At 49.9% G+C, this 21737-nt stretch overlaps 2 protein-coding genes across 2 annotated transcripts in view; both read right to left on the bottom strand.

Moving 5' to 3' along the window:
- Positions 1-389: 389 nt before the first annotated feature.
- LOC112398577 (BPI fold-containing family A member 1) lies at positions 390-5598 on the bottom strand. Its single transcript, XM_024743232.1, has 8 exons — positions 5439-5598; positions 5082-5241; positions 3519-3626; positions 3052-3201; positions 2108-2192; positions 1428-1491; positions 996-1065; positions 390-442 (listed from the first exon to the last, which is right to left on the bottom strand). The coding sequence occupies exons 1-7, from the start codon at positions 5596-5598 to the stop codon at positions 1001-1003; spliced, it is 792 nt and encodes a 263-aa protein (XP_024599000.1). The 3' UTR covers positions 390-442; positions 996-1000.
- A 7679-nt stretch (positions 5599-13277) lies between these two features.
- BPIFA3 (BPI fold containing family A member 3) overlaps positions 13278-21737 on the bottom strand; it is an 11996-nt gene continuing 3536 nt past the window's right edge. Inside the window, exons 3-8 of the mRNA XM_024743233.1 lie at positions 19037-19187; positions 16828-16935; positions 15810-15959; positions 14514-14598; positions 14028-14091; positions 13278-13495 (exon numbers count right to left, since the gene is read on the bottom strand). Of these exons, the coding sequence (XP_024599001.1) occupies positions 13461-13495; positions 14028-14091; positions 14514-14598; positions 15810-15959; positions 16828-16935; positions 19037-19187 (593 nt within the window). The 3' untranslated portion in view covers positions 13278-13460. The remainder of the gene's footprint in view (positions 13496-14027; positions 14092-14513; positions 14599-15809; positions 15960-16827; positions 16936-19036; positions 19188-21737) is intronic.

Here is a 21737-nt window from a genome sequence, read left to right as displayed (position 1 = left end):
TGTGTATCATCACTTTTGCCTGGAATGTTACATCTACCCAACACCCTGTCCACCCATCCTAGGAACCCCAGAGCAGTCTCTCTGAAATCCACACCCATCTGAACATCTTCCCGTCCTGCCTAAGACCATTAAGATTTCCAATGTAAGGTCCAAACCCTGTTCTACAGCTCCAACCACTCAGGCCAGGGCACTTTCCCAGCTATGAGCCCTCCAGCGATGGTGAAGGATGACAAGGCGCCTTGTGCAGAGAAAGGACAGTTTTATTTGGTGACGAACATGGAATGTGACATATGCTTGGTGTGAAAGAAGGGGAACAAGTTTCCTTGGAGAGGAGGCTGCTCTGGTTTCCAAACATGGCCATGTCATGGTCCAGGACACGGGCCAGCCTTCTGTGAGACCTCAGGTGCTGGGCAGGGCGTGGATCGAGCGGCAGGAAATGGTTCTGTTGGGACAAGACCCCAGCCGGAATGGAGACTCGAAGTCCCTGAGCCTTGCTGGTATTGGCCCATCCTCAACGCCCCCCTCCAGAGGGTGGGGAGGAGGCTGAGACCCTAAGGCTGGGGTGATCTTGACCCTGAGGCCCGGGGTCAGGGGGCTCCTTGTGCATGTGCTTGAGTGAGTGTGTGTCTGTGTGTCCATTAGTGCGTGGCGCGTTTGCATGTGTGTGTACATGTGTGCGTGTGCTGACATGAGAGTGTGTGCCTCTGTGTGTCTGTCTGAGTGACCACATGTGTGTTCGGGCATTTGTGTGTGTGTGTGTGTGTGTGTGCACGTATCCACGACCATGTGTGTTTCTCTTTGTAGCTGTGTTGCGGTGCTGCCTGTGTCTCTCCACCTCTGTCAGCATTTCTGTGGACTTCTCTGTGCATCTTGGTGTATGCCTATGTGGCTGTTTGTCTCTCTCTTTGGATGTCACTGTCCCAAGCCCCCTGCTGCCCCCACCAGGAGAAGAACAGCCAGCTCCCAAATCCTGCAGAGTGGGTTGCAATACTCACTGAGCTCAGCACAGGCCAGGTCCCTTCCTGGAAGGCTGAGACTTTGATTCCAGCCCGTACATCAGTGCGTCTGGAAAATGAAGAAACAATAACCACAGACCAGAGTGAAGGAGCCCAGGGACCCCCACAGTCCTCTGGAGGCCTGGGACTAGGGAATGGGAACTCTGAGATCCAACCATGCTCAGGCAGGGCTTGGACGGGACCGTACCGCCTCCACCAACCAGCCCAGCTGTTCTCAGTGTCAGGGCTGACGTGGGGAGATATAGTCTATGCCTCGACATGAGCTGGATAATTCAAGGCAAAGAAGAAATCTGAAATGGGGAGAGTTGAGGCTGGAGGGACCTAGCTGTCCCACGTGTGCAGGGACAGAGCTCCCTGGGGGAAATCCCTGCTCCTGCAGTGGGGAGAGAGGGCTTGGAAGCAGGTACTTACTGCCAGTGGAATGTACTAGAGTGGCGTCCAAGTGATCGAGAGCCTCACTGACCAGAGGGCACACCTGACCCAGGGGCAGAGAGGAGAGTTAGGCAAAGTGGCACCTTAGGGAGCGCCTGGCAGCAACAGCATCCCCAGTATGCATTCTCTGGGGAGATCGACCATCATTTTTCTGTATCTGAGAGCGTCTGATTCGAAGCAGTCCCACGGATGAATGTTCACACATCCACACTGGGTGGAAGGAGGAACTGAAGGCATGGGTGAGGTGCCCAATTACGCAGTGAACTGTTGTTCGCTCTGTGATCTGGCACCTGCTTCTGAACAGGGTGGACTACCCTGGGAGGGTGAGTTTCTGGTTATAGGAGGCGTTGAAGCATAGGCTGGGTGGGCCTGGTCTGCAGCCATAGTGGGGGTGGCCTGGGAGCTTCTTGGGGCAGAAGCCCATCTGTTTCAGCTGTAGTGTGGACACACACAGGGCCTGGCCCAGAGCAGAAACCAATCAATACATTTTGAAGGATGAAAGGAAGAAACGTGGACAGATGGATCAATGGACAGATAGACTGATGGATGGAATTTACTTATTAAACTGAGAGCCTCAGAAAAGCTCACCCCAGGGGCTTCTTTTAGCCTGAGAAGCTCTAAGAGCCAAAGGTCAGGAGCCCCCTCTTGTACTCACTTACCTTGCCCTGCACCTGCCCAGGAAGGACATTATTCAAGATCCCAGTGATGTTGTCAATAAGGCCTTCACTGGGGAGGGCGCCCAATCTGAAAGAGAAAAGCCACGGGCAGTGCAGGGGCCTGAGGCTGGTATGGAGAAGCACTTGTATGTGCCCACTGCAGACTCAGCACCGAGTAATGGAACCTGGCCTCGTGCATCCACACCCACACGATCCACAACAAGGGGCACATCCAAAGGGAGTGCCACACTGCACAGCAGTGCACATACCAGGTACGTGCAGAATAAACCCACAGTTCCAGGACACAGCAGGTGCTCAATAAGGCTTTGCAGAATCCGTAGGTGAATGAACAGTGCTTAGTATTTAGTCGTCACGAGGACTCGATGAGATGATACGTGTGATGTACAACACGTGTGTTCAGTAAACGTGAGCCATGATGGGGACGACTCCTGTATATTATCCCTGCCTCCATCTCCCTCGCAGCAGTAACTGAAATAGTAACCCAGGTAGGCTCCATAGCTATTTTACCCTTTACTGGCACAAAGCATGTCACATCTATTATTTTAGAGGATTCTGTCAGTAATGCCAGAGTAACTCCATACTGCAGTTATCTGAGAAAGCTGAGACTCAGGTTGGGGAAGCACTGTTCAAGTTCACACAGGAAGCCCTCCATCTCTTGCCACACCCCTCAGGTAGATGGGGCTTGAACTCAGATTTCTTGTTGCCTAATCCAGTACAGAATTGGTCAGCCTGGCCTAAGAAGGGATAAGTGACCATTTACCTATTCATCCGTCCTTCCATGCATCCATGCATCCATCCGCCTATCCATCTTCTCACCCTTCCACCCTCCCACTCATCCATTCTCCCATTGTTCTATCTTCCCAACCATCCATCCATCATCCCATCCTATTGTTTCTGGACAGGAGTAGCCACCCCTCTGGCCTCACGCATCAAGCAGGGAGATTTGCAGGCTGCCAGGGGAGAAAGTGCAGTTGCAATGGACGAGGTAGAACTTCTCCTGTTCATCTTTCACAGTTAAGAGTTCTGAAGTGATGTTTAGCTTCACAGCCAGCTTCAATGGACTTCCAACCAAGGGCCTGCAGAGAAGACACTCTGTTGCAGCTGGCCTCACCACATCCCAAGGCAGAGGAGGCTTTTCTCCTTGACAGAAATGCCAGCCATCTTGCCCACAGCTGTACTCATCTCATTTCCCAGCAGAGGAAACCAAGGCTCACAGAGGTTAAATGAGTTTCCCAAGTGACTCAAGGTCACTCAGCATGGCAGCAAATGAGCTGAAGTTGGAGGCTCAGGTCTGTTAGACAGACTCCAACACCTTTTTTCTTTTTGACTACCCAAGATCATCAGGGTCTCCTCTGGTGAGCCATCCTCCCATTCCCCCTTGGGACACACTCACATTTTCACATGGAGGACCATGGCCAGAGGGATGGTGACATAGAGACGATGGCCATCAGGCCTCTTCAGGAGGACAGGTTCCAGCAGCTGGGGATCAGTGGTCTTCAAACTGCCCAGGGAGCAACATTGCGGGGAGAAACATTAACTCCTCTAGTTCTAAATCTAGAAACCACACCTAACTCCACCTTACCCATCCCAGAGTGGGAGCTACCCATGAGATGGGATGGAGGAGATAGGAGGGGAGTCTTGCAGCAAAAGCCACATGGGTTTCGAGTCTCACATCAATTTTTCCCAAACTCTGCCCTGGGTCAGATCCAGACACACACATGGCCCTCTCCTCATCTCAAGTCTATAAGGTATTCCAGGATAGAGACTGTGTCTGGGTTATATTTTCATCCTGTATGCCAGCTCAGAGCCTTACAAAGAAAGGGCCCACTCTATATTGGTTGACTTTGTAGACTGATGAGCAGGGGGGTGGATGGATATGTGGGTGGATGCATGGAAAAGTAAGTGGTTAGATGGAGGGAGGATGGACAAATAGATGGATGGATGGGTAAGTGGCTATTGGAGTCTGGGCAATTGGAGTAAGTCCTTCACAAACATTTATGGTAGGAATCACTCATCCTGCCAAGTTCTTCAATGGCAGGTCAATCAACAATGTTTATCATGGAGATGGAGAAGCAGGAAGTCGGGGAGAATGGGAGAGGGTGGAAGTAAGTCTCTTCTCTGAGCCAGCCACTGAGCCAGGTGATCTACATCTTTTCAGTCCTCCCAACAGTTTTTCTCTGTGGGTACCATAATCTTCGTTTTACAGATGAAGAAACCAAGCCCAGAGACTGAGTGCCTTGCCCCAGGTCACCCAGCAAGTACACGGTGAATATAAAAATCAAACTCAAGCCTATCTATCTGTCTTCTAGTCAGGGGCAAGCACCTGGGTGGGTAGGAATCATGGGAATAGCTCTGACCCAGTCCTATGAAGGATCTAGGCTTTGCCAGCTCACTGGCATCAAACTTTCTACTATTGCTCCTTGCTTAGACAGCTCTCAGGTGGCTCCTGGATTGTTCCACGGACATCACATAATGATGTCACTGAGGAGAGTAGCTTACACTTTCTTGCTTACATCAAAGGCCACAGTGTTCTAAGGGATTTCACAGGTGAGGAGAATAAAATTACTATAATATAGTGGAAAAGACCTTGGCTTTGGACTTAAGTCAGTTAGAGTTAGAACCCTCACTCTGCATCACTCCTGTGGTGTGATCACAGACACCTTTCTGTGCCTCAGTTTTTCCATCTGTAAACTAGGGATTATTAAATTGACCTCAGAGGACTATGGTGAGGATTATAGATGATGCTGGGGACTCAGGACGCGCTTTAGGACTGGGGGCAATTGCTAGTTCAAGAGGGCTGGTGTTCCCTGCCAGACTGTGAGGAAGGTTTCAGCCTGAGTCCTGGCCTCATGTTCAGATCACTCCCCACCCCCCTTCAGGGCCACTGCCTGGGGCTGTTAGATCTCCAACAGGGGTTCTCCCGTGGGGTCCAAGGCCCTATTTTAGGGCTACTCACTCAACGATGTTGTTCAGGAGAGGAGTCAGTAAGGGCACTTTCCCAAGCAGGCCCCCCCGCAGGCGACTGGGAGAGTTCCCTCCAGTCTTCAGGATGTCCAAGAGCGGAAGGTTTTCCAGAATGTCCAATAGATCCTCGGAGAGCAGGCCATTGCTGAGAGCTGGAAATGGGTATGGGGCCCTTGGGGGTCAGATCTGACAATTATGGGTCCTCAGTCCTTGCCCCCTTTTATCTCTCTTCCCAACCAACCACACACACACACACACACACACACACACACACACACACACACACACACACACAAACACAGACATACACACACACCCCTGAAGGAGGTTATCACAGACTCTCACTTACCACTTGTCAAGCTTCCAGCAAGATCTGTGGGACTCAAGGCCAGGGGTGGAGTCATAGGCAAGGGCAGTGTCTGGTCCAGGGGCAAGGTCAGGGCTTCCAGCAGGACCATGGTCTGGGCCAGCAGCCCACAGAAGACAACAAGGCGCCCAGTTTGAAACATCTTCTCACTCAGTACCTGTGGAAAGAATGACAGGTCCACTGTGGCACGAATACAAGTGAGGAACCCATCCACCACCTGCCCCTGCCCCTGCACACCAGGGAGTGAATAGCAATAGCTAACACATTTCCTCTGAGCCAGGCTTTGGGTTGAGTCCTCCACACTCAGGCAGTGGAGGGGCGGGGGACGGAATGGGCAGATCTCACCTGGCTTCTCAGACGTCCCAGCAGATGTCTTGGTCTCCTCTTCCCTGCTGGCTACTGCTGAAGAGGCAGCCTCTTTTATAGTGTGGGAATCCGGAAACGAGCAGTTGAATGATGGGTTTCGAGATAACTCAGAATTCTGCAATCTGGTGGTGTCTTTCAAAGTAAGACACCAAAGTAATAATTACTCTCCAAAGTAAATAATTGCCAATCACATTAGTAGGTGGGACAGTTAAGCCGTTTGACTGACAAGTTAAACAGAGGAAAACTTGAGATGGGGATGTTACTCAAGACTTCATGGTTTCACGTGTGGGACTGAGACTGGGGACCCACGCTCTGAGGTGGCCTGAAGATCACATTTGGAAACACTGGGAGAGGCAGCCGGTGGAGCCCAGGAAGGGACCTCAATCTCATATCCAGGTCTTTTCCATCCCTGGTCCAATTATTCTTCTCCAGTTGGAGGGCTCTTGCTCCCAAAATGTCAAAAAAGAGTCAAACTGTCTCTGATTTCCCTATATCTGGGGCACCCCTCAGTTCCAGGGCAGGGGTGTCCTGGTTTCTGAATCCTAATTGCGTGACAGTCACATGCTGGGGGCTACACATCCTCACAGAACCCTGGAGGGAGGGGTTGCTGTTCCTCCTTCGCAGAGGAGAAAACTGAGACCCAGTGGGGACAGGTGCCCAAGGACACAGAGAGAATGGGGCAGAGTTAATGAGACAGGCTGGGGCCTGGGACCTGGAACCCTTTGCTGCAGTGCTTGCACCTGGACAAATGTCTCCTCAAGCAACAAAATACAAACAAACTATAAGGGACTAAACATAACCACGTGCATGGGCAGTTGGGGCAAATTATGGACAACAAGATACAAAAGGACCTAAAACCCATCTGCCACTTCTGAAGAGCCAGGAGCAAAAACAGAGTACTGCGCATGCCCCCTGAACTCACCACCAGAGGGGTGGGCAAACTACGTAAGCCACCCCTCTAGCCTGACCCCTGGACGCACCCCTACCCTCACCCCATAGAAGGAACCAGGTTGCCCTGCCTCCAGGGGGAGGTGAGCAAGGGAACCTGTTACTAGTTTTCACTCCCCCCTGCTGCAGCAGGGGCCCCCATAAAGGCTTGCCTGAATTTCTTGTCTGGCCTCTAGTCAATTTCTGTTGATTAAGGAAGGCCAAAAACCCTGGTCAGTATCATTAGGCCTCAACCCATTGGATAATAATAACAATAAAAACAGTGTCAACAGCTAATACTTGCCAAGCTCTTGCTGAATGCCAGGTGCGGCATCGTTTTTCACCTCCAGCCCCTCACAACCCTGTGTGGGATGGGAATGAGTACGTCCATTCTACAAGGGGGAAACTGAGGCTCATAGTGTGAGGTGACACGTCCAGAGTCTCATAGTGGGCATGGGGCCTAGGCATTCACGCTCTAGTCCTTTCTCTCAATCACTGGGCTGAGAGATGAGGATGCCTTGGGCACGCTCTGACCGTTTTGCATCCCCATGTCTGTGAATGTCATGCCTCCCACTTTTATAACCTGGAAAATGCTTTCCAGTTTCCCAGGCCTGAGGGATTGTGTGACATCCTGGTCTCTACCCTTACCCTTTCTTCTTCCCTTCCCCAAATGAAGTAATGAGGCATTTGTTACCACCACTTGGGCCTTTGGAGTCTATTTTACGGGTGAAAAAACGAGGCACAGGGAGGTCCAGGCCCTAGTCCAGTGAGAGCGTATTAAAAGCAAAAGCGGAGGGAGAAGGACGAAATGCACATTTATGGACTACCTACTCTGTGCCAGGTGCTTTCCATACTTGAACTTCATCTTTGTCATGAGTGCTTGATATTGTTGAACCTCAAATGTCAGATAAGGAGACTAAGGTTCAGAGAAGGTGATTACTTCCCAGGGATACACAGCGAGCGAGTGGTGTCAGAATTCTCCCCTGTGTCTGATGCCCCTGTAATCAGTGAGCCACGCTGCCTTCCCCTCATGTCAGACCTTCACTGGAGCTGCTCCCACTTCCTGTGAGAGTCTGGCCGATGCCTCCAAGGGGCTGGGCCATGGCTTTGAACTCAATCATCCATTCAAGCGCTCACCAGACTCTTCCCACAGCTTGTATGTTGTCAGTCATCCTCAAAGGGGTCCCCTTTTATGTTATCTTGGTACAACTCTTGTGGTTTGGGTCAGGTTGCCACTATTTTGGGGGGAAATGGAAGCAGATAAGCCAAAGAATGGATTCAAGTTTGTTACTGGACAGCTAACAGCTGCTGGTTTGAAGCTAGGAGGCTGCATTTGTGTTACGGCAGAAAGGGGATGGATATGGGCGCATATTGCCCTGGTTCAAATCCTGTGACCCTGGGCAAGTCCCTCCAAACCTTTGAACTTCAGTTTCCTCATCTGTAAAATAGGAGGATAATATCTACCTCACAGGACTGTGGGGGATAATGTCTGGGGATGGGGTATGAACTTCAGTTCATAAACTCATGTGTCTACATTTTTTTTGGAAGATTTTTTTTGATGTGGACCATTTTCTAAAGTCTTTATTGAATTTGTTACAATATTGCTTATATTTTATGTTTTGTTTTTCTGGCCGCAAGGCCTCTGGGATCTTAGCTCCCCAACCAGGGATCGAACCCGCACCCCCTTCATTGAAAGGCAAAGTCTTAACCATTGGACTGCCAGGGAGGTCCCTACATTTTTTTTTTTAATACATAATCCCTTCATTTATTTATTTATTTGCTTATTGGCTGCGCCATGCCACGCAGCATGTGGGATGGTTCCCTGACCAGGGATCTAACCTGGGCCTCCGCAGTGAAAGCTCTGAATCCTAACCGCTAGGCCACCAGCGAACTCCCCTACATAATTTTTTTCTAATGTATGTATAGTTTAGCATTTCACATGCCATTTTGCTGAGTAACAAAAACTTCCCCATTTCCCCCTGGGATTTTATTTCTGTTCCAGGGCTTTATTTGTGCCAAGGCATCTGAAGAAGGCTGTCCTGTTCCTGTTTTGACTGGAAATATAGAAGCAGCCATATGCCATCTGAACCCTTGATGCCAAGATGCTGTGCTTCCCTCCCGTCCAAAAGGCCCCTTCGAATTTAGTCTTTACTTTTTTTCTTTTTGCGGTACGCGGGGCTCTCACTGTTGTGGCCTCTCCCGTTGCGGAGCACAGGCTCCGGACGCGCAGGCTCAGTGGCCATGGCTCACAGGCCCAGCTGCTCCGCGGCATGTGGGATCTTCCTGGACCGGGGCACGAACCCGTGTCCCCGGCATCGGCAGGTGGACTCTCAACCCCTGCGCCACCAGGGAAGCCCTAGTCTTTACTTTTTACTGGACACCCTTGCTGGACACCCAAAATTGTTCTGTGTCTCGATTCCTTGGGTCTCAGGCAGGATCCCGGGGGACTGCCGCAGCCCATCTGCCTGGAACTACTGAGACCTTCCAGTTAACTTTCTCTCCCTGGGGTCCTGCCACCTCTCCTGGTTCTGGAAGGGAATGTGGACACAGAACCCCTCTGTTCTGGAATCCCGCACGTTGACTTGGGGTTTCTGTTGTCCTCCTCCCACGTCAAGGTTTGCCTGGGGAGAAGCAAGGCCATGAGACACGTCTCAGAACCCACTAGAACTATTTTCTCTTCAATTTCTCTTGGACCCTCACACTCCACCAACCCAACATGGGAAATTTTCTAGTCCTGAGGGCAGGAAACCTTGCTTCAATCCATCATGTATGTGCTATTCTTAATGTCTCCTAGGCCCCAAATTTTGAAATTGAAAAACCCAGGCTTTAGGAATTCCCTGACAGTTCAGTGGTTAGGATTCAGCACTTTCACTGCCGTGGCCTGGGTTCAATCCCTGGTGGGGGAACTAAGATACTGTAAGCCGCAGGGTACGGCCGATAAAAAAGGGAGAGAGAGTGAAAAGAGAAATAGTATCTTATAACTAAAACAAACAAACAAACAAAACAACTCAGTCTTTAAAAAAATTTAACCTACAGTAAAATTGACTTTTTTTGGGTGTATAATTCAATGAGTTTAACACATGAATAGTTGTTTTTTTTTTTTTGCGGTACGTGGGCCTCTCACTGTTGTGGCCTCTCCCGTTGCGGAGCACAGGCTCCGGACGTGCAGGCTCAGCAGCCATGGCTCACGGGCCCAGCCGCTCTGCGGCATGTGGGATCCTCCCGGATCGGGGCACGAACCCGTGTCCCCTGCATCGGCAGGCAGACTCTCAACCACTGCACCGCCAGGGAAGCCCACATGAATAGTTTTATGTAGCCACAATAATACAATAATACAGAACAGTTCCATCACCCCCAAAATACTCTCATGCTGCCCTTTCATAGTTACCCCCTCCCTCTTCCCCTGCAACTGGCAACCACTGATCTGTTCTCTGTCACTGCTGTTTTGTCAGAGACCCAGGCTTTGTAGACTCAAAAGCCTTCTCTCTGCTTCTGCTGAAGTTGCCCTTCCTTGAAACACAGGTACTGTTTGTTCCAGTGCCCTGAGCAGGGCAAGGGTCATGGGGCATCAGGAAGCATGGACGGACACCCAGCTAACATTTCAAGACAGTGTTTTCCGCATTGGCGATGTCAATGCCTCCCCAACGTGTTTGTCAGAAACTGGAGGTCATGCCCTTTTCTTCCTACGTATCAGATTATGACTGTGTTTGGGAGCCTTTATTGGTGTCATTTTGCGAATCAAGGGATCCATTTTTATGTACTGAATTGAACTATGGTTTAAAATAGACTGAAAATGTAGTGTTTCCCCTCTAATAAGTGGTTACTGTAAAGAAGAATGGGTTAGTTACAGATCAAATAAGGAAGCTACCTCTTCTCTGTATATCCAGTGTTTGTGGTTCTCTGTATATCCATTTTATATTATTGCTAATGAACATGTGTTCACTGGTGAAAAATCGAGAAAATACAGATGAACTAAAAGGAAAAATTAACATCTAGAGTCCTGCCACTTCCCTTTTTATTTTAATAAATATCTGTCCAGTCCGGTCAAAAAAACCATGAGATCCATTTCTAAAGGGCAGAGTTCATTTTATTTTTCAAGGGACTCTGAACTATGCAAGGTCGTTTTTCCAGAACTTGGAGGTGGGATGCTGGTTCTCTTCCCTGGGAGTCAGAACTCTGTACGGAAGGGCTTGGAAGTTACAAGCACAGGTGAGCAGGGCCTGGAGCAAGCTTCTGAGTATTTGGGGCTGAATTTCTGCTTCAATTACCGCCCCCAACCCCAGACCCCAGTATCATAATAGAGGTCCATTGTGAAACAAGCTCCTCCAGGAGAAAACACAATGAGTCCACAGCTCTGTGAACCTCAAAATGAAAAGAAAACAGAATGCGAGAAACCCAAGGAGGCCCCTTGAGAAAGGCACCCCTGGAAGGGTCAGGAAGAAAAGAGACAAAAGCTGCCTTCACAAGGGACCAGGCAACCTCGCTGGAGGATGGGGCCCAGCCCTCCCGTGTTTGCTCGTTGAATCATGAGCTGGAAAACCCCTGTAAACTCAAGGCTGTCAGGGGGAATCATTCGTGTGAACGTGGGTGTTTAGGGTTGCAGATCCCCAGTGAAGCATTTCGGATTAGGGAGTCTGAATTGAAAGATGGAGACATGAGTATCTCTTGCCCCATTCTCATCTTTGAGCTGTTGACACTTCCTTGTTTGAGCTTGTCAATCTAGCAGAACGCAGATTTCAACATTTTTCTCCCAGTGTGGGGTTGTGGGTGGGATAGGGGTGTTAAAAGGAAGGGATGGAAGACTGAAGTGGGGATTCAGAGTGGTCAAGGCTGTGGGCTCTGGAGTCTGGCTGCTTGGGTGCAGTCGGCTTGGTCATTTCCTGGCTCTGTGACCTTGGGCAAGTGGCTTGCCCTCTCTGAGCCTCAGTGTCCTCATGCATGAATAGGATAGCAGTTTTGGACTTCATGGGGTTTCTGTGAGGATTTGATGAGATGCTGGATGCAAGCTCCTAACACCAAGATTGGCACATGCAGAGTGCTTAGATGTATGTGCTACTATTATTGTGTGTGTGTGTGTGTGTATTTCCCCTTGATTTCTCAGTATGCTGTCCCTTTCCTTGGGTGGAGGAGGGCAGGAATCTATATTTAAGAAGTGAGTAGTCATTAATCAAATAATTAACCATGAATTAAATGACTTTTAATAAGTATTGCCCATGGACCTAGCAGATGCTAAACATATTGCAAATGTCTTTTCATGTACTCCTACAAACATCCTGCATGGTAAATAGTTTTTATTTTCAAAAAAATTTTTTTGTTAAAGTATAACATACATAAGAAAAATGCACATAAGTGAACCGCTCAATGAATTTTCACAAACTGAACACCCTCCCCATAACCAGCACCCAGATCAAGAAACAGAGTGTTACCAGCCCTCCAGAAGGCCCTCCTACTACGTCCAGTCACTAACCCTCTCCCTGAGGGGTAGCCACCATCCTGACCTCTGACAGCACGGGTTAGGTTTGCTGTGTTTGAGCCTCATATAGATGGGAGACGTGTGTTTCGGGGCCTGGCTTTGTTAGGTATGTGAGATCCATCCACGTGGTTGTGTGGGTGTAGGTTATTTTCATTACTGTAGAGCATTCCACTGGTGACTATCCCACAAGGTATTTACCAATTCTATTTACCCATTCTTTTGATGGGCATTTAGGGAGTTTTCACTCTGGGGCTATTATGACTATGGATGCTATGAGCAATGTTGGACATGTCTTGCGGTGCCCATGTGCATGTATTTCTGTACCTAGGATCGGGACTGTGGGTCAGAGGGAGGAATATGTTGCCCTTCAGGGGATGTTGCCACGAGTTTTACAAAGTGGAGATGCGACTCATCTCCCTCCAGCAGTGTGAGGTCCCCGCTGCTCCACATCGTGTAAGATTTCTATTCCCACTATGCAGGGGAGGGAGACCAAAAGTTAAAATGCCTTGTCCCCGATACAGCTAGGGAGTCATAGACGAGGACTCACCCATTATTTAACCATGGGTATTTGCTGAGCACACATTTGGTGTCAGGCCTGTGCTGGGGGCTGGAGGGTCATTGGTCACCCTGATGCACATGGTTATACCCTCCTGGAACTTCTCGTTGGGCTGAATCAAATTTGAACTCAGATCTGTTTGGTGCCAGTGTTTATACTTTACCACTCTGTCACCGTTCTTCTTCACCCCCTTGGAGCCCAGCAAGGTTCTGGGCACATATTAGGTGCTCAATAAACATGGGTTGAATGAACAAGGGGATGGGAACCCTCAACAGGACCCTCCCCACACTGATGAGCACATCCATGGATGGGCTATTGGCTGCAAATTACAGGAAAAGAAAGAGTGTTTTCTCTGGCATTTCTGGGCTGATGAGCAAACTCAGGCATATCCTGGGTTTGGGATGGACTTTATCAGCCATCAGCCAAGTCTCAGGATGGACCTTCATCAGGTCTGACTTTTGGAACTCAAACCTCAGGGCCCAGGCAGAAGGACCTCTGTACCCTTCAGAGCTAGAATTTATTGTGGAAGAGGACAGGATGTCCACAGGGCCTGTGGTAAGAGTGGGACATCAGAAGCCCCATTCTGAGGGCGACTTGTAGTCTCCAAATCTGGAATCTCCTTCTGATTATCAGTGTGCAGCTAGGGGGCGCTCAAGTCTGGCTTGTGGAAGTCTGGCTGAACTCAAAGTTGGTTGAGTTCATGAGCAATGGCCTGTTCTGTAAGGAGAAGAGGCAGAATCAGTCACCAGGTGTCTGCCCTCTGACCCCCAGGTCCACACCAAAGGGGTCTCTCATCCATCCATGCTGACCAAGGCCTGGTGCCGGGAACATTCACATTAAAACTCTTCAAATGATATCTAATTATTCAGTTCTTGTGTCTTCCACTCACTGTGAGCTCCCTGAAGGCAGGGACTATATCTGTTTATCTGCAACTGGGATGGGGGAGGGCTTGGGTGTGTGGGAGGGCAGTGCTCCCTAAAGGATTGAGTGGAATCTTGGGAGAAGCTCTGGTAACCTGGAGGTTTGGGTGAATTGGCGGGGCACAGCCTGCTTGGTAGGGGTACCCTCTGCTGTCCCAGCTCTCTCGGGGGATAGTGAAGGTCATGGTCATATGGTCACCTCTGAGTGTCCTCAGAGCACATGCAGACACCCCTCAGCAGGCCTCATTGAGAGCTGCAGCGGGGACACCTCTTCTGGCCATTTGCCCGTCCTGAGTCCTCGCCCTGGAGGGACACAGGTGCTCACTCACCCATGAGGCTTTTCAACAGTTTCACATCCAGCTGCCTGAGGATTTCATCGATCAGAGGACATTCCTGGGCCACCAACACAGAGAGAAGGGTCAGACCAGGGAGTGGGAAAAGAAAACTGGAGGGGCTGTGGCTGGAAGCCACGGGATTTCCACAAGGAATCATGGCAAGTGTGGCTCCCTTGTACTGAACGCCAACTACCCACCAGGTGCTATGCACAGCACTTCCGTGCTTTGCCCCCCTGAATCCTTGTGGCTCTCTGTGAAATGGGGACTGTGATGGTTCCCATGTTACAGATGGGGAAACTGAGGCTCAGGGAGGCTAAGTCACTTGTCCAAGGACACACAGTCAGTAGATGGCAAAAATTAACATCTTAATTTGAGATTTCTCAGGTTCTAAAGCCCAATTCTTTGCTGAAATGCCAATATATATGCCCTGACCCTCAGACTCAAGGATGCCCAAGGTGAAACTACTTTTCTGAAACTTACCTGACTTTCTATCAGGTGTGGGATAACTTTTTCCAGGTTGTCTCTGAGGTTCTGGAAAAAATGTTTCATCTTTGGTGGGATATCTCTAGAAAGAGAGATAGATATACAAAACAGAACAGATAAATATAGACAATACTAATGTCAGGTGCTGTGTGTGGAGAACATCTCACACAGCCATTTAATCCTCAGAGAGCCCTACGTGAGAGGCATCATTGTAAGCAATAGTCAAAGGCGCAGCTCAGAGAGGTGATGTGCCTTCCCCAAGGTCACACAGCTAGTTAAGTGCTGATTAGATTAGAACCAGGTCAGTAACTACAGTCCACAATTTTCTTCGTGGATGTCTGGCATGATCTAGGCATTCAGTGAATGTCTGATGAATAAATGAATGGATATCCACTGATGACCTAGTTGCTTTCAGCATTCTGGAATTACAGAGAGAGATCAGACACAAATCTTGCCCTTGAGGGACTCAGTCTGTTGGGGTTGACACACTTGGTCAGCTAGTCTACAGATCTTTATTTAAGTCTATTTTTTCCTATCTTGTTCACTACTGTATCCCTAGCATCAAGCATGTTGTGCCTAGCATATAGTAGGTTCTCGGCAAATATTTGTTGAATGAATGAGTGATGAGGAAGAGCTTTAAAGAAGGAAGGAGGGGCATCCAAGCATAAGGATCAGCATATGCAAAGCCACGGTGGTATGAAAATGTATGGCATATTGATGGAGGGGGGTTCTTCAGAGAGACTTGAGGGCAAAGGGCTGCAGAGTGGGGTAGGGGACAGGACAAGTAGGGCCTTGAGTGACATCCAGGAGTTTGCTCTTCATCCAGAGGGCACTGGAGAACCATTGGAATGTCTGGAGCAGGGGCTGGCTGACATGGCTAGATTTCTGGGCTAGAAAGTGATTTCTGCTGCAGGGGGAGAACAGAGTAAAAGCGGTGAGGCCTGAGTCAGGGAAAGTTGGAGGAGGCTCCCACAGTGGTCCAGGAAGTGGACTACGAGCCCAGTCAGTGGCTGTGGGGATGGAGAGAAAGGGAGAAGGTGAGGGTTGCCAGGAGGTCATTGATGGGACCTGTGGAAGATGGGCTGTGGGGAGTGAGGCGGAGGAGGAGTCTGGCTTCTGGGACGGTGGCAGGGCCACCTCTGGGATGGGGATGCAGGAGGAGGAACAGATCCTGGGGAAGATCCTGGGTGAGATCTCTTTGGGGCTCACCCAGGAGGTGGTGGAGACCTGTGGCTGCAGCCAGGGCCAGTCAGGAAGGGGCCCAGCCCTGGGGAGGGGTGGCTGGGATCTTACTCATCGAGGACAGTCATGCGGACGCTGCTGGGCTCCACGCGGCAGTTGCCTATCACCAGATCCCTCCGGCCAAACTCATCTTTCTCCAGCCAGAACTCCACAGCGAGGTTCATGCGTGCGTGTGTCTTTATGATCTGGTTATTGAAGGGCCTGGGGACGCGAGAGAGGAGGAGGGGGGAGGGGCAGGAGACAGAGAAGGAATAGAAGGAGGAAGAAGCAGCCAACACGGAGAGTGGCTCTTTCAAGACATCAGCACAGTGGGGCTCCACGTTGCCTGGATGTTAAATTCTGTGGTCAGCGATTAAGGAGAAAAACATTACTAGCCAGAGCGCCTTCTGAAAATCCTTTAAATAGACCAGATTAGGGGGCCTTCGGAAATTCAAAAATTGAGAGTTAATCTTATTCTAAAATCTTTACAATTTAGTGGAGCCCTCCCAGAGGCAGTAGATGTTAAAGGGTAGTCTAAACCGGAGGAGGGAAGGGTGATGTGATCATTAAACTTTCTCTTTTTTTTTTTTTTTTTTTGCGGTACGCGGGCCTCTCACTGTTGTGGCCTCTCCCGTTGCGGAGCACAGGCTTCGGACGCGCAGGCTCAGCGGCCATGGCTCACAGGCCCAGCCGCTCCGCGGCATATGGGATCTTCCCGGACCGGGGCACGAATCCATGTCCCCTGCATCGGCAGGCGGACCCTCAACCACCGCGCCACCAGGGAAGCCCCCTGTTTCTCTTTTTAAAAATCGTTGTAGGGAACTCACATAGGTTTAAATGAGCATATGACCTGCCTCCACTGACCTGTGATCACCATCCATATTTCAGCTGAGGAAACCAAGGCTCAGAGATTTGAAGTGACTTGCCCAAGGTCACACAGCAAGTGAGTTCGGAAACCAGGAATTGAAACCAGTTTGCAGCAGAAAGATCTGGGTTCCCCAAATTGCCGAAATCCACCCCCCTCCCCCCACTCCCAGGTTCCCAGTGAAGAGGAACAGTGCCCTTCAGGCCCCGCTTCTGTATGACTTACAGTCTTGAGTCAATGTCAAATTCAAGTGAGATGTTTGCCAAGAACCACTCCTTATGGAAAGACATCCGGATCCCACCATAGTCCAGCTGAATGTTGGTGACGTTGGCGCTGCACAAGGAAAGAGCAAAGACCCCTGCAAGGGTGAAGGGTCTCAGACCTCAAGGCCTTGGGCGTTACAGACAAGGCTGGCCTGTCTCCTAGCAGTCGGATTTGGAGTCAGATCCTTTTACAGATGCTCTGAGGGCAAGAGCTCCCTGCAGGAGCCCTGGGGTTACAAGCTGTCCCTGAGCGCCCCCAAACAGCTCCACACAACTGACTTGTGAAACCCATAGCCAACTGCGGACCCAGCCCCTGGGCCCGTTCTCAGAGCCAGCCTCCCACTCTCAGTGGATAGCCCCACCACTTTCCCAGGGGCCCAGACCCAAACCGTGGGAGCTGTCTATAACTTCTCTCCATCCCTCACCTCCACATCCCACTCATTAGCAAATCATGTTGGCTCCGCTTGCAAAATATATCCTGAAATGGGCCACTTCCCCTTACTGGGCTGCTTTCATCTGGTCAAGGTCACCATCACTTCTTGCCTGGAGATGCTCTAGTTTCTCTCTGGGCTCCAGGCTACGATCTTGGCCTCTCCACAAACGATCTCCATGTGGCAGCCAGAGGGGCCTTAACACTCCCCTATCACTCAGTGTTCTCCACTGGTTTCTCACTGCTCTTGCAATAAAATCTGAACTCCCCATCACAGCCCCTCAGATCTGCAAGGTCTGGCCTCACCTGCCTCTGTAGCCCCATCTCCTACCACCCTCCCCTTGCTCACCCAGCCACACAGGACTTTTCCTCCTCCTCAAATGCATCAATCTCCTTCCTACCTCAGGGCCTTTGCACTCACTGTGCCCCCATGACCTCATGTCACTCACCTCCTTCTCTTCATTCATATTTCTACTTAAGGGTTAGGAAGGTCCCCCGATCAGCCCTCTCACTCTCACCCCTGACCTGGCTAAATTTGTCTTCACGTTATATCCCTCCATCTGAAATTAGTTATTTACTTTTGTGTCCTGTCTCACTAACTAGGATGTAAGATCCAAAAGGGCAGGAACTGTAGGTCTATGTAGAGCTGTATTCCCAGTACCCAGCCCAGGTGTCGGTACACAGTAGGCGCTCAATGAATATCTGTAACAATTGTTAAAGGAATGAATGAAGGGAAGTGATTGTGACTGCACACAGCAAGGGAAACCCTGCTGGTGAGTACTGGCGCTCATTAAAATGCAGGGAATGAGGGATTCAAATCAGAGAGAAGGTAGGTCAAGGGCACAGCAGGCTGGGATCATGGTGTTACATCTGAGCAGCTTTGAGACCAGGCAGCTGGGGAGGCCTGCCTCCATTGAGAGGAAGGGGGGAAAATGGAGGTGGAGGACAGGCCCAGTTCTGCGAGGCTAATTATACCAATGGCTACGCATCCACTACGTGCTACAGGGAAAGCTCCTAACAGCTCCGGGACGCAGGGATAATTACGCCCATTTCATTGAGGAGGTCTCAAGGCTGGAGCTCAGGGAGCTCAAATGCCTTGCCCAGAGTCACACAGCTTTCAAGCAAGACTGGGGTTCAAATGTCTGACTCTAGTCCTGGGTTCCTTTGGCACCCCAGATGTTTATCCAGGCTGTGCTCTGGGTACCCATTTTATAGATGAGACCAGAGTGGCCCAGCAATTTCCCCAAAGTTGGTGGCAGAGTCAGGATTTATTTATTATTTATTTTTTTATTTAATTTTTTTTGTGGTATGCGGGCCTCTCACTGCTGTGGCCTCTCCCGTTGCAGAGCACAGGCTCCGGACGCGCAGGCTCAGCGGCCATGGCTCACGGGCCCAGCCGCTCCGCGGAATGTGGGATCATCCCGGACTGGGGCACAAACCCGTGTCCCCTGCATCGGCAGGCGGACTCTCAACCACTGCGCCACCAGGGAAGCCCCAGAGTCAGGATTTAAATGCAGAAACTTTTGCTCCCAAACCTTCACCTTTAATTATTCTGCTGTGCTGCCTCTGCCAGTGACCCTTTGTGCTGGGCCCCCTACTCATCCTTGTGCTGGGTGTGACATCTCCTTCCAATCTTCCCTCCTTTCCTCTTCACAGGCCTCGTACTGCCATGCCCTCAAGCTCTGCCCTCTTAGAGCTTTATCAGGAGTCCCAGGGCCAGTGACGGGGCTCAAGATCTCACCTGCCTTCTTGATGCTGCTGAAGGCTCACGCTGCCAATTAGCCAGCCCACCATCCCCGAGGCCGTCTGCCTGGAGGCATTCAGACTGTCCAGGAAGCGGATGTTCTGGATTCGGCGCTCTGTATTGCACTTCATGAGGCCCTGCGCAATAACTGGAAATGGACATGGGACCAGTGACATTGCACGATGTCCTGGCAAAGGTGGGGGGTTTGGAGCCAGGAGGCCCAGGTTGCAGGCTGGCACACCGGCTTCTTGCTGAGTGATTGGTGTGTCATCCCCCTGCCCCCAACACTGAGATCCACATTCTTCATCCGTGAAATGATGCTTTGCAGTGTTGGTGTGACACACCTGCAGAGGGTCTGGCAGGCAATAGCTGCTAAAGAGAGATATTATGGTTGAAATCTTGCCCAGTGCTGTATCTCTGAATGTGGAACACAGAGCCTAACGTACAGGATCTGGATCACAGTAAATGTTGGTTGAAGAGAAAAAGAGGTGGGCAAATAAGGAGAGAATAAATGGAAATCCTCCCCCACCATGCTCGGAATAAACTGCAAGGCTGGGTGGAGCTACAAGTGGAAAAGAATGAATTCCAAAAAGGAGGGAAATTTGAAAAGCTATTGACTTGCGTGAAGTCCTAGCTCTCTGGACCCTTGACCCCAGCTGCCCAGGTTGGGGGCCCAGTTCTGACAAACCTCAGAGCTCACCTCAAGACACATTTATTGCACTGACTCAACCCTCTAGGTGTTCAGGCCCCACACTGAGAACTATGTATTACTGCAGAGCCACAGAAGCCATTGTCACACCTCGCCAGTATCCTCCAGGGCCAGCCCCCAGACCCCCTTTCAGCACCCCATGTTTCTGCTGCAGAAAGTGTCTCTGGGGCTTCCCTGGTGGCGCAGTGGTTGGGAGTCCGCCCACCAATGCAGGGGACACGGGTTCGAGCCCTGGTCCAGGAAGATCCCACATGCCTCCGAGCAGCTAGGCCTGTGCACCACAAGTACTGAAGCCCGTGCACCCAGAGCCCGTGCTCCACAACAGGGGAAGCTGCCGCAATGAGAAGCCCGCGCGCGGGGACAAAGAGTAGCCCCGGCTCGCCACAACTAGAGAAAGCCCACACGCAGCAACAAAGACCCAATGCAGCCAAAAATAAATAAATAAAATAAAATAATTTTTAAAAAAAAAGAAAATGTCTCTGGAGTCATAGATCTGGGTTCAAATCCTAGCTCTACTACCTCCCTGAGTCTTGATTTCCTCATCTGTGTAATAGGGCAGTAATAATACCCATCTCATAGGATACTTACTAGGAATATTGAGACATTTAGCCAAAGGATATTTACTGAGCATCTACTGGGTATCAGGTTCAGTACTGGGCACTAAACACACAAACCATTTTTCTACCTAGTAGGAGAACATACAGTAAAGAAATAGTTTCAAGGATGGAGTGAAACTATAGGTATGCCTAGAACTCTTAGTAGTTCTTGGTTAATGATGATAGTAGCACTTGGGAATTCGTGAGCAGCAGACACTAGTAGTTGTCAGTCCAGTATCCATCCATCCATCCATTCGTCCATCCATCCATCCTCCCATCTATTCTCCATCTATCTGTCTATCCAATATCCATCCATCCATCCATCGTCCCATCTATTCTCCATCTATCTGTCTATCCAATATCCAACCATCAATCCATCCATCTACCCATCCATCCACTCATCCATACATCCTCCCATCCAACCTCTTATCTACCCACTCTCCCATCCACCCATTTGTCCTATTCTTCCCATCTGACCCCTCTTTTGATTCAGACACTCTTTTCAATTCTTGGTCCAGATGAGGCTGTTGATTATCATTGCATGGTGACTCTTACAGGTACAAAGTTCGCATATGATCCAAGTTAGTTCTATCAGACTAAACAGACCCTATGCTTCATGTTTGAGGGGAAGGTTTCTTTCTCTTTCTCCTACTGGAAAGGAACAAGACAGCCTACAGCTCCAATGGCCACTGGCCACCATTTTCCTATCACACTGTGAACCAACAGCCTGTGGATGAAACCATGACGATAACAGAGCTAAAAAAGGATGAAATTCAGTTCTGGTTGGCAGCTTTGAGCTGCTGATTGAACCAAACCCAGAGCTTGCCCTACCTATGACTTTCAGTTGTGTGAAATACTTTTTTTTTTATTGTTTAAACCAGATTGACCTGAGTTTTCTGTAACACCCTAACAGATACGTGAGAAATGGTTGTAGAGATAAACATTTTCACAGTTGAAAAACACTTTGCACATACTTGCCTTCATTTAAGTCTCAAAAGCAGCCCAATGAAACAGCATTCTAACTGCACCTATTGTACAGATGAGGATACCTGGAGCCACAACCACATGTGAATATATTTGATAACCTAAATGTAATGCATACATTTATGGCAAACCATAAAATGCCAAGTCATGATGAGGGGAAATGGGAAACATCGGTAACTTAAAACCATTAAGAAATAGAAACAGGGCTTCCCTGGTGGCGCAGTGGTTGAGAGTCCGCCTGCCGATGCAGGGGACACGGGTTCGTGCCCCGGTCAGGGAGAATCCCACATACCGCGGAGCAGCTAGGCCCGTGAGCCATGGCCGCTGAGCCTGCGCGTCCGGAGCCTGTGCTCCACAACGGGAGAGGCACGCGTACCGCAAAAAAAAAAAAAGAAATAGAAACAGGTGA

The sequence above is a fragment of the Neophocaena asiaeorientalis genome, unplaced genomic scaffold, assembly GCF_003031525.2.
Source record: "Neophocaena asiaeorientalis asiaeorientalis breed wild unplaced genomic scaffold, Neophocaena_asiaeorientalis_V1.1 scaffold82, whole genome shotgun sequence".
NCBI lineage: Eukaryota > Metazoa > Chordata > Mammalia > Artiodactyla > Phocoenidae > Neophocaena > Neophocaena asiaeorientalis.
The sequence above is the reverse complement of the archived record's forward strand: the minus strand, read 5'-3'. Positions and strand labels throughout refer to the sequence as shown.

Excerpts from the sequence above, each read along its gene's own strand:
- LOC112398577 (XM_024743232.1), bottom strand. The coding sequence starts at position 5,598 with ATGTTTCAAACTGGGCGCCTTGTTGTCTTCTGTGGGCTGCTGGCCCAG. Across the intron at positions 2,193-3,051 it reads CAAATCTCCCTGCTTGATGC|ATTGGGCGCCCTCCCCAGTG; the intron begins GTGAGGCCAGAG and ends TTTCTCTTTCAG. Across the intron at positions 1,066-1,427 it reads TCTAGTACATTCCACTGGCA|ACGCACTGATGTACGGGCTG; the intron begins GTAAGTACCTGC and ends TTCATTTTCCAG.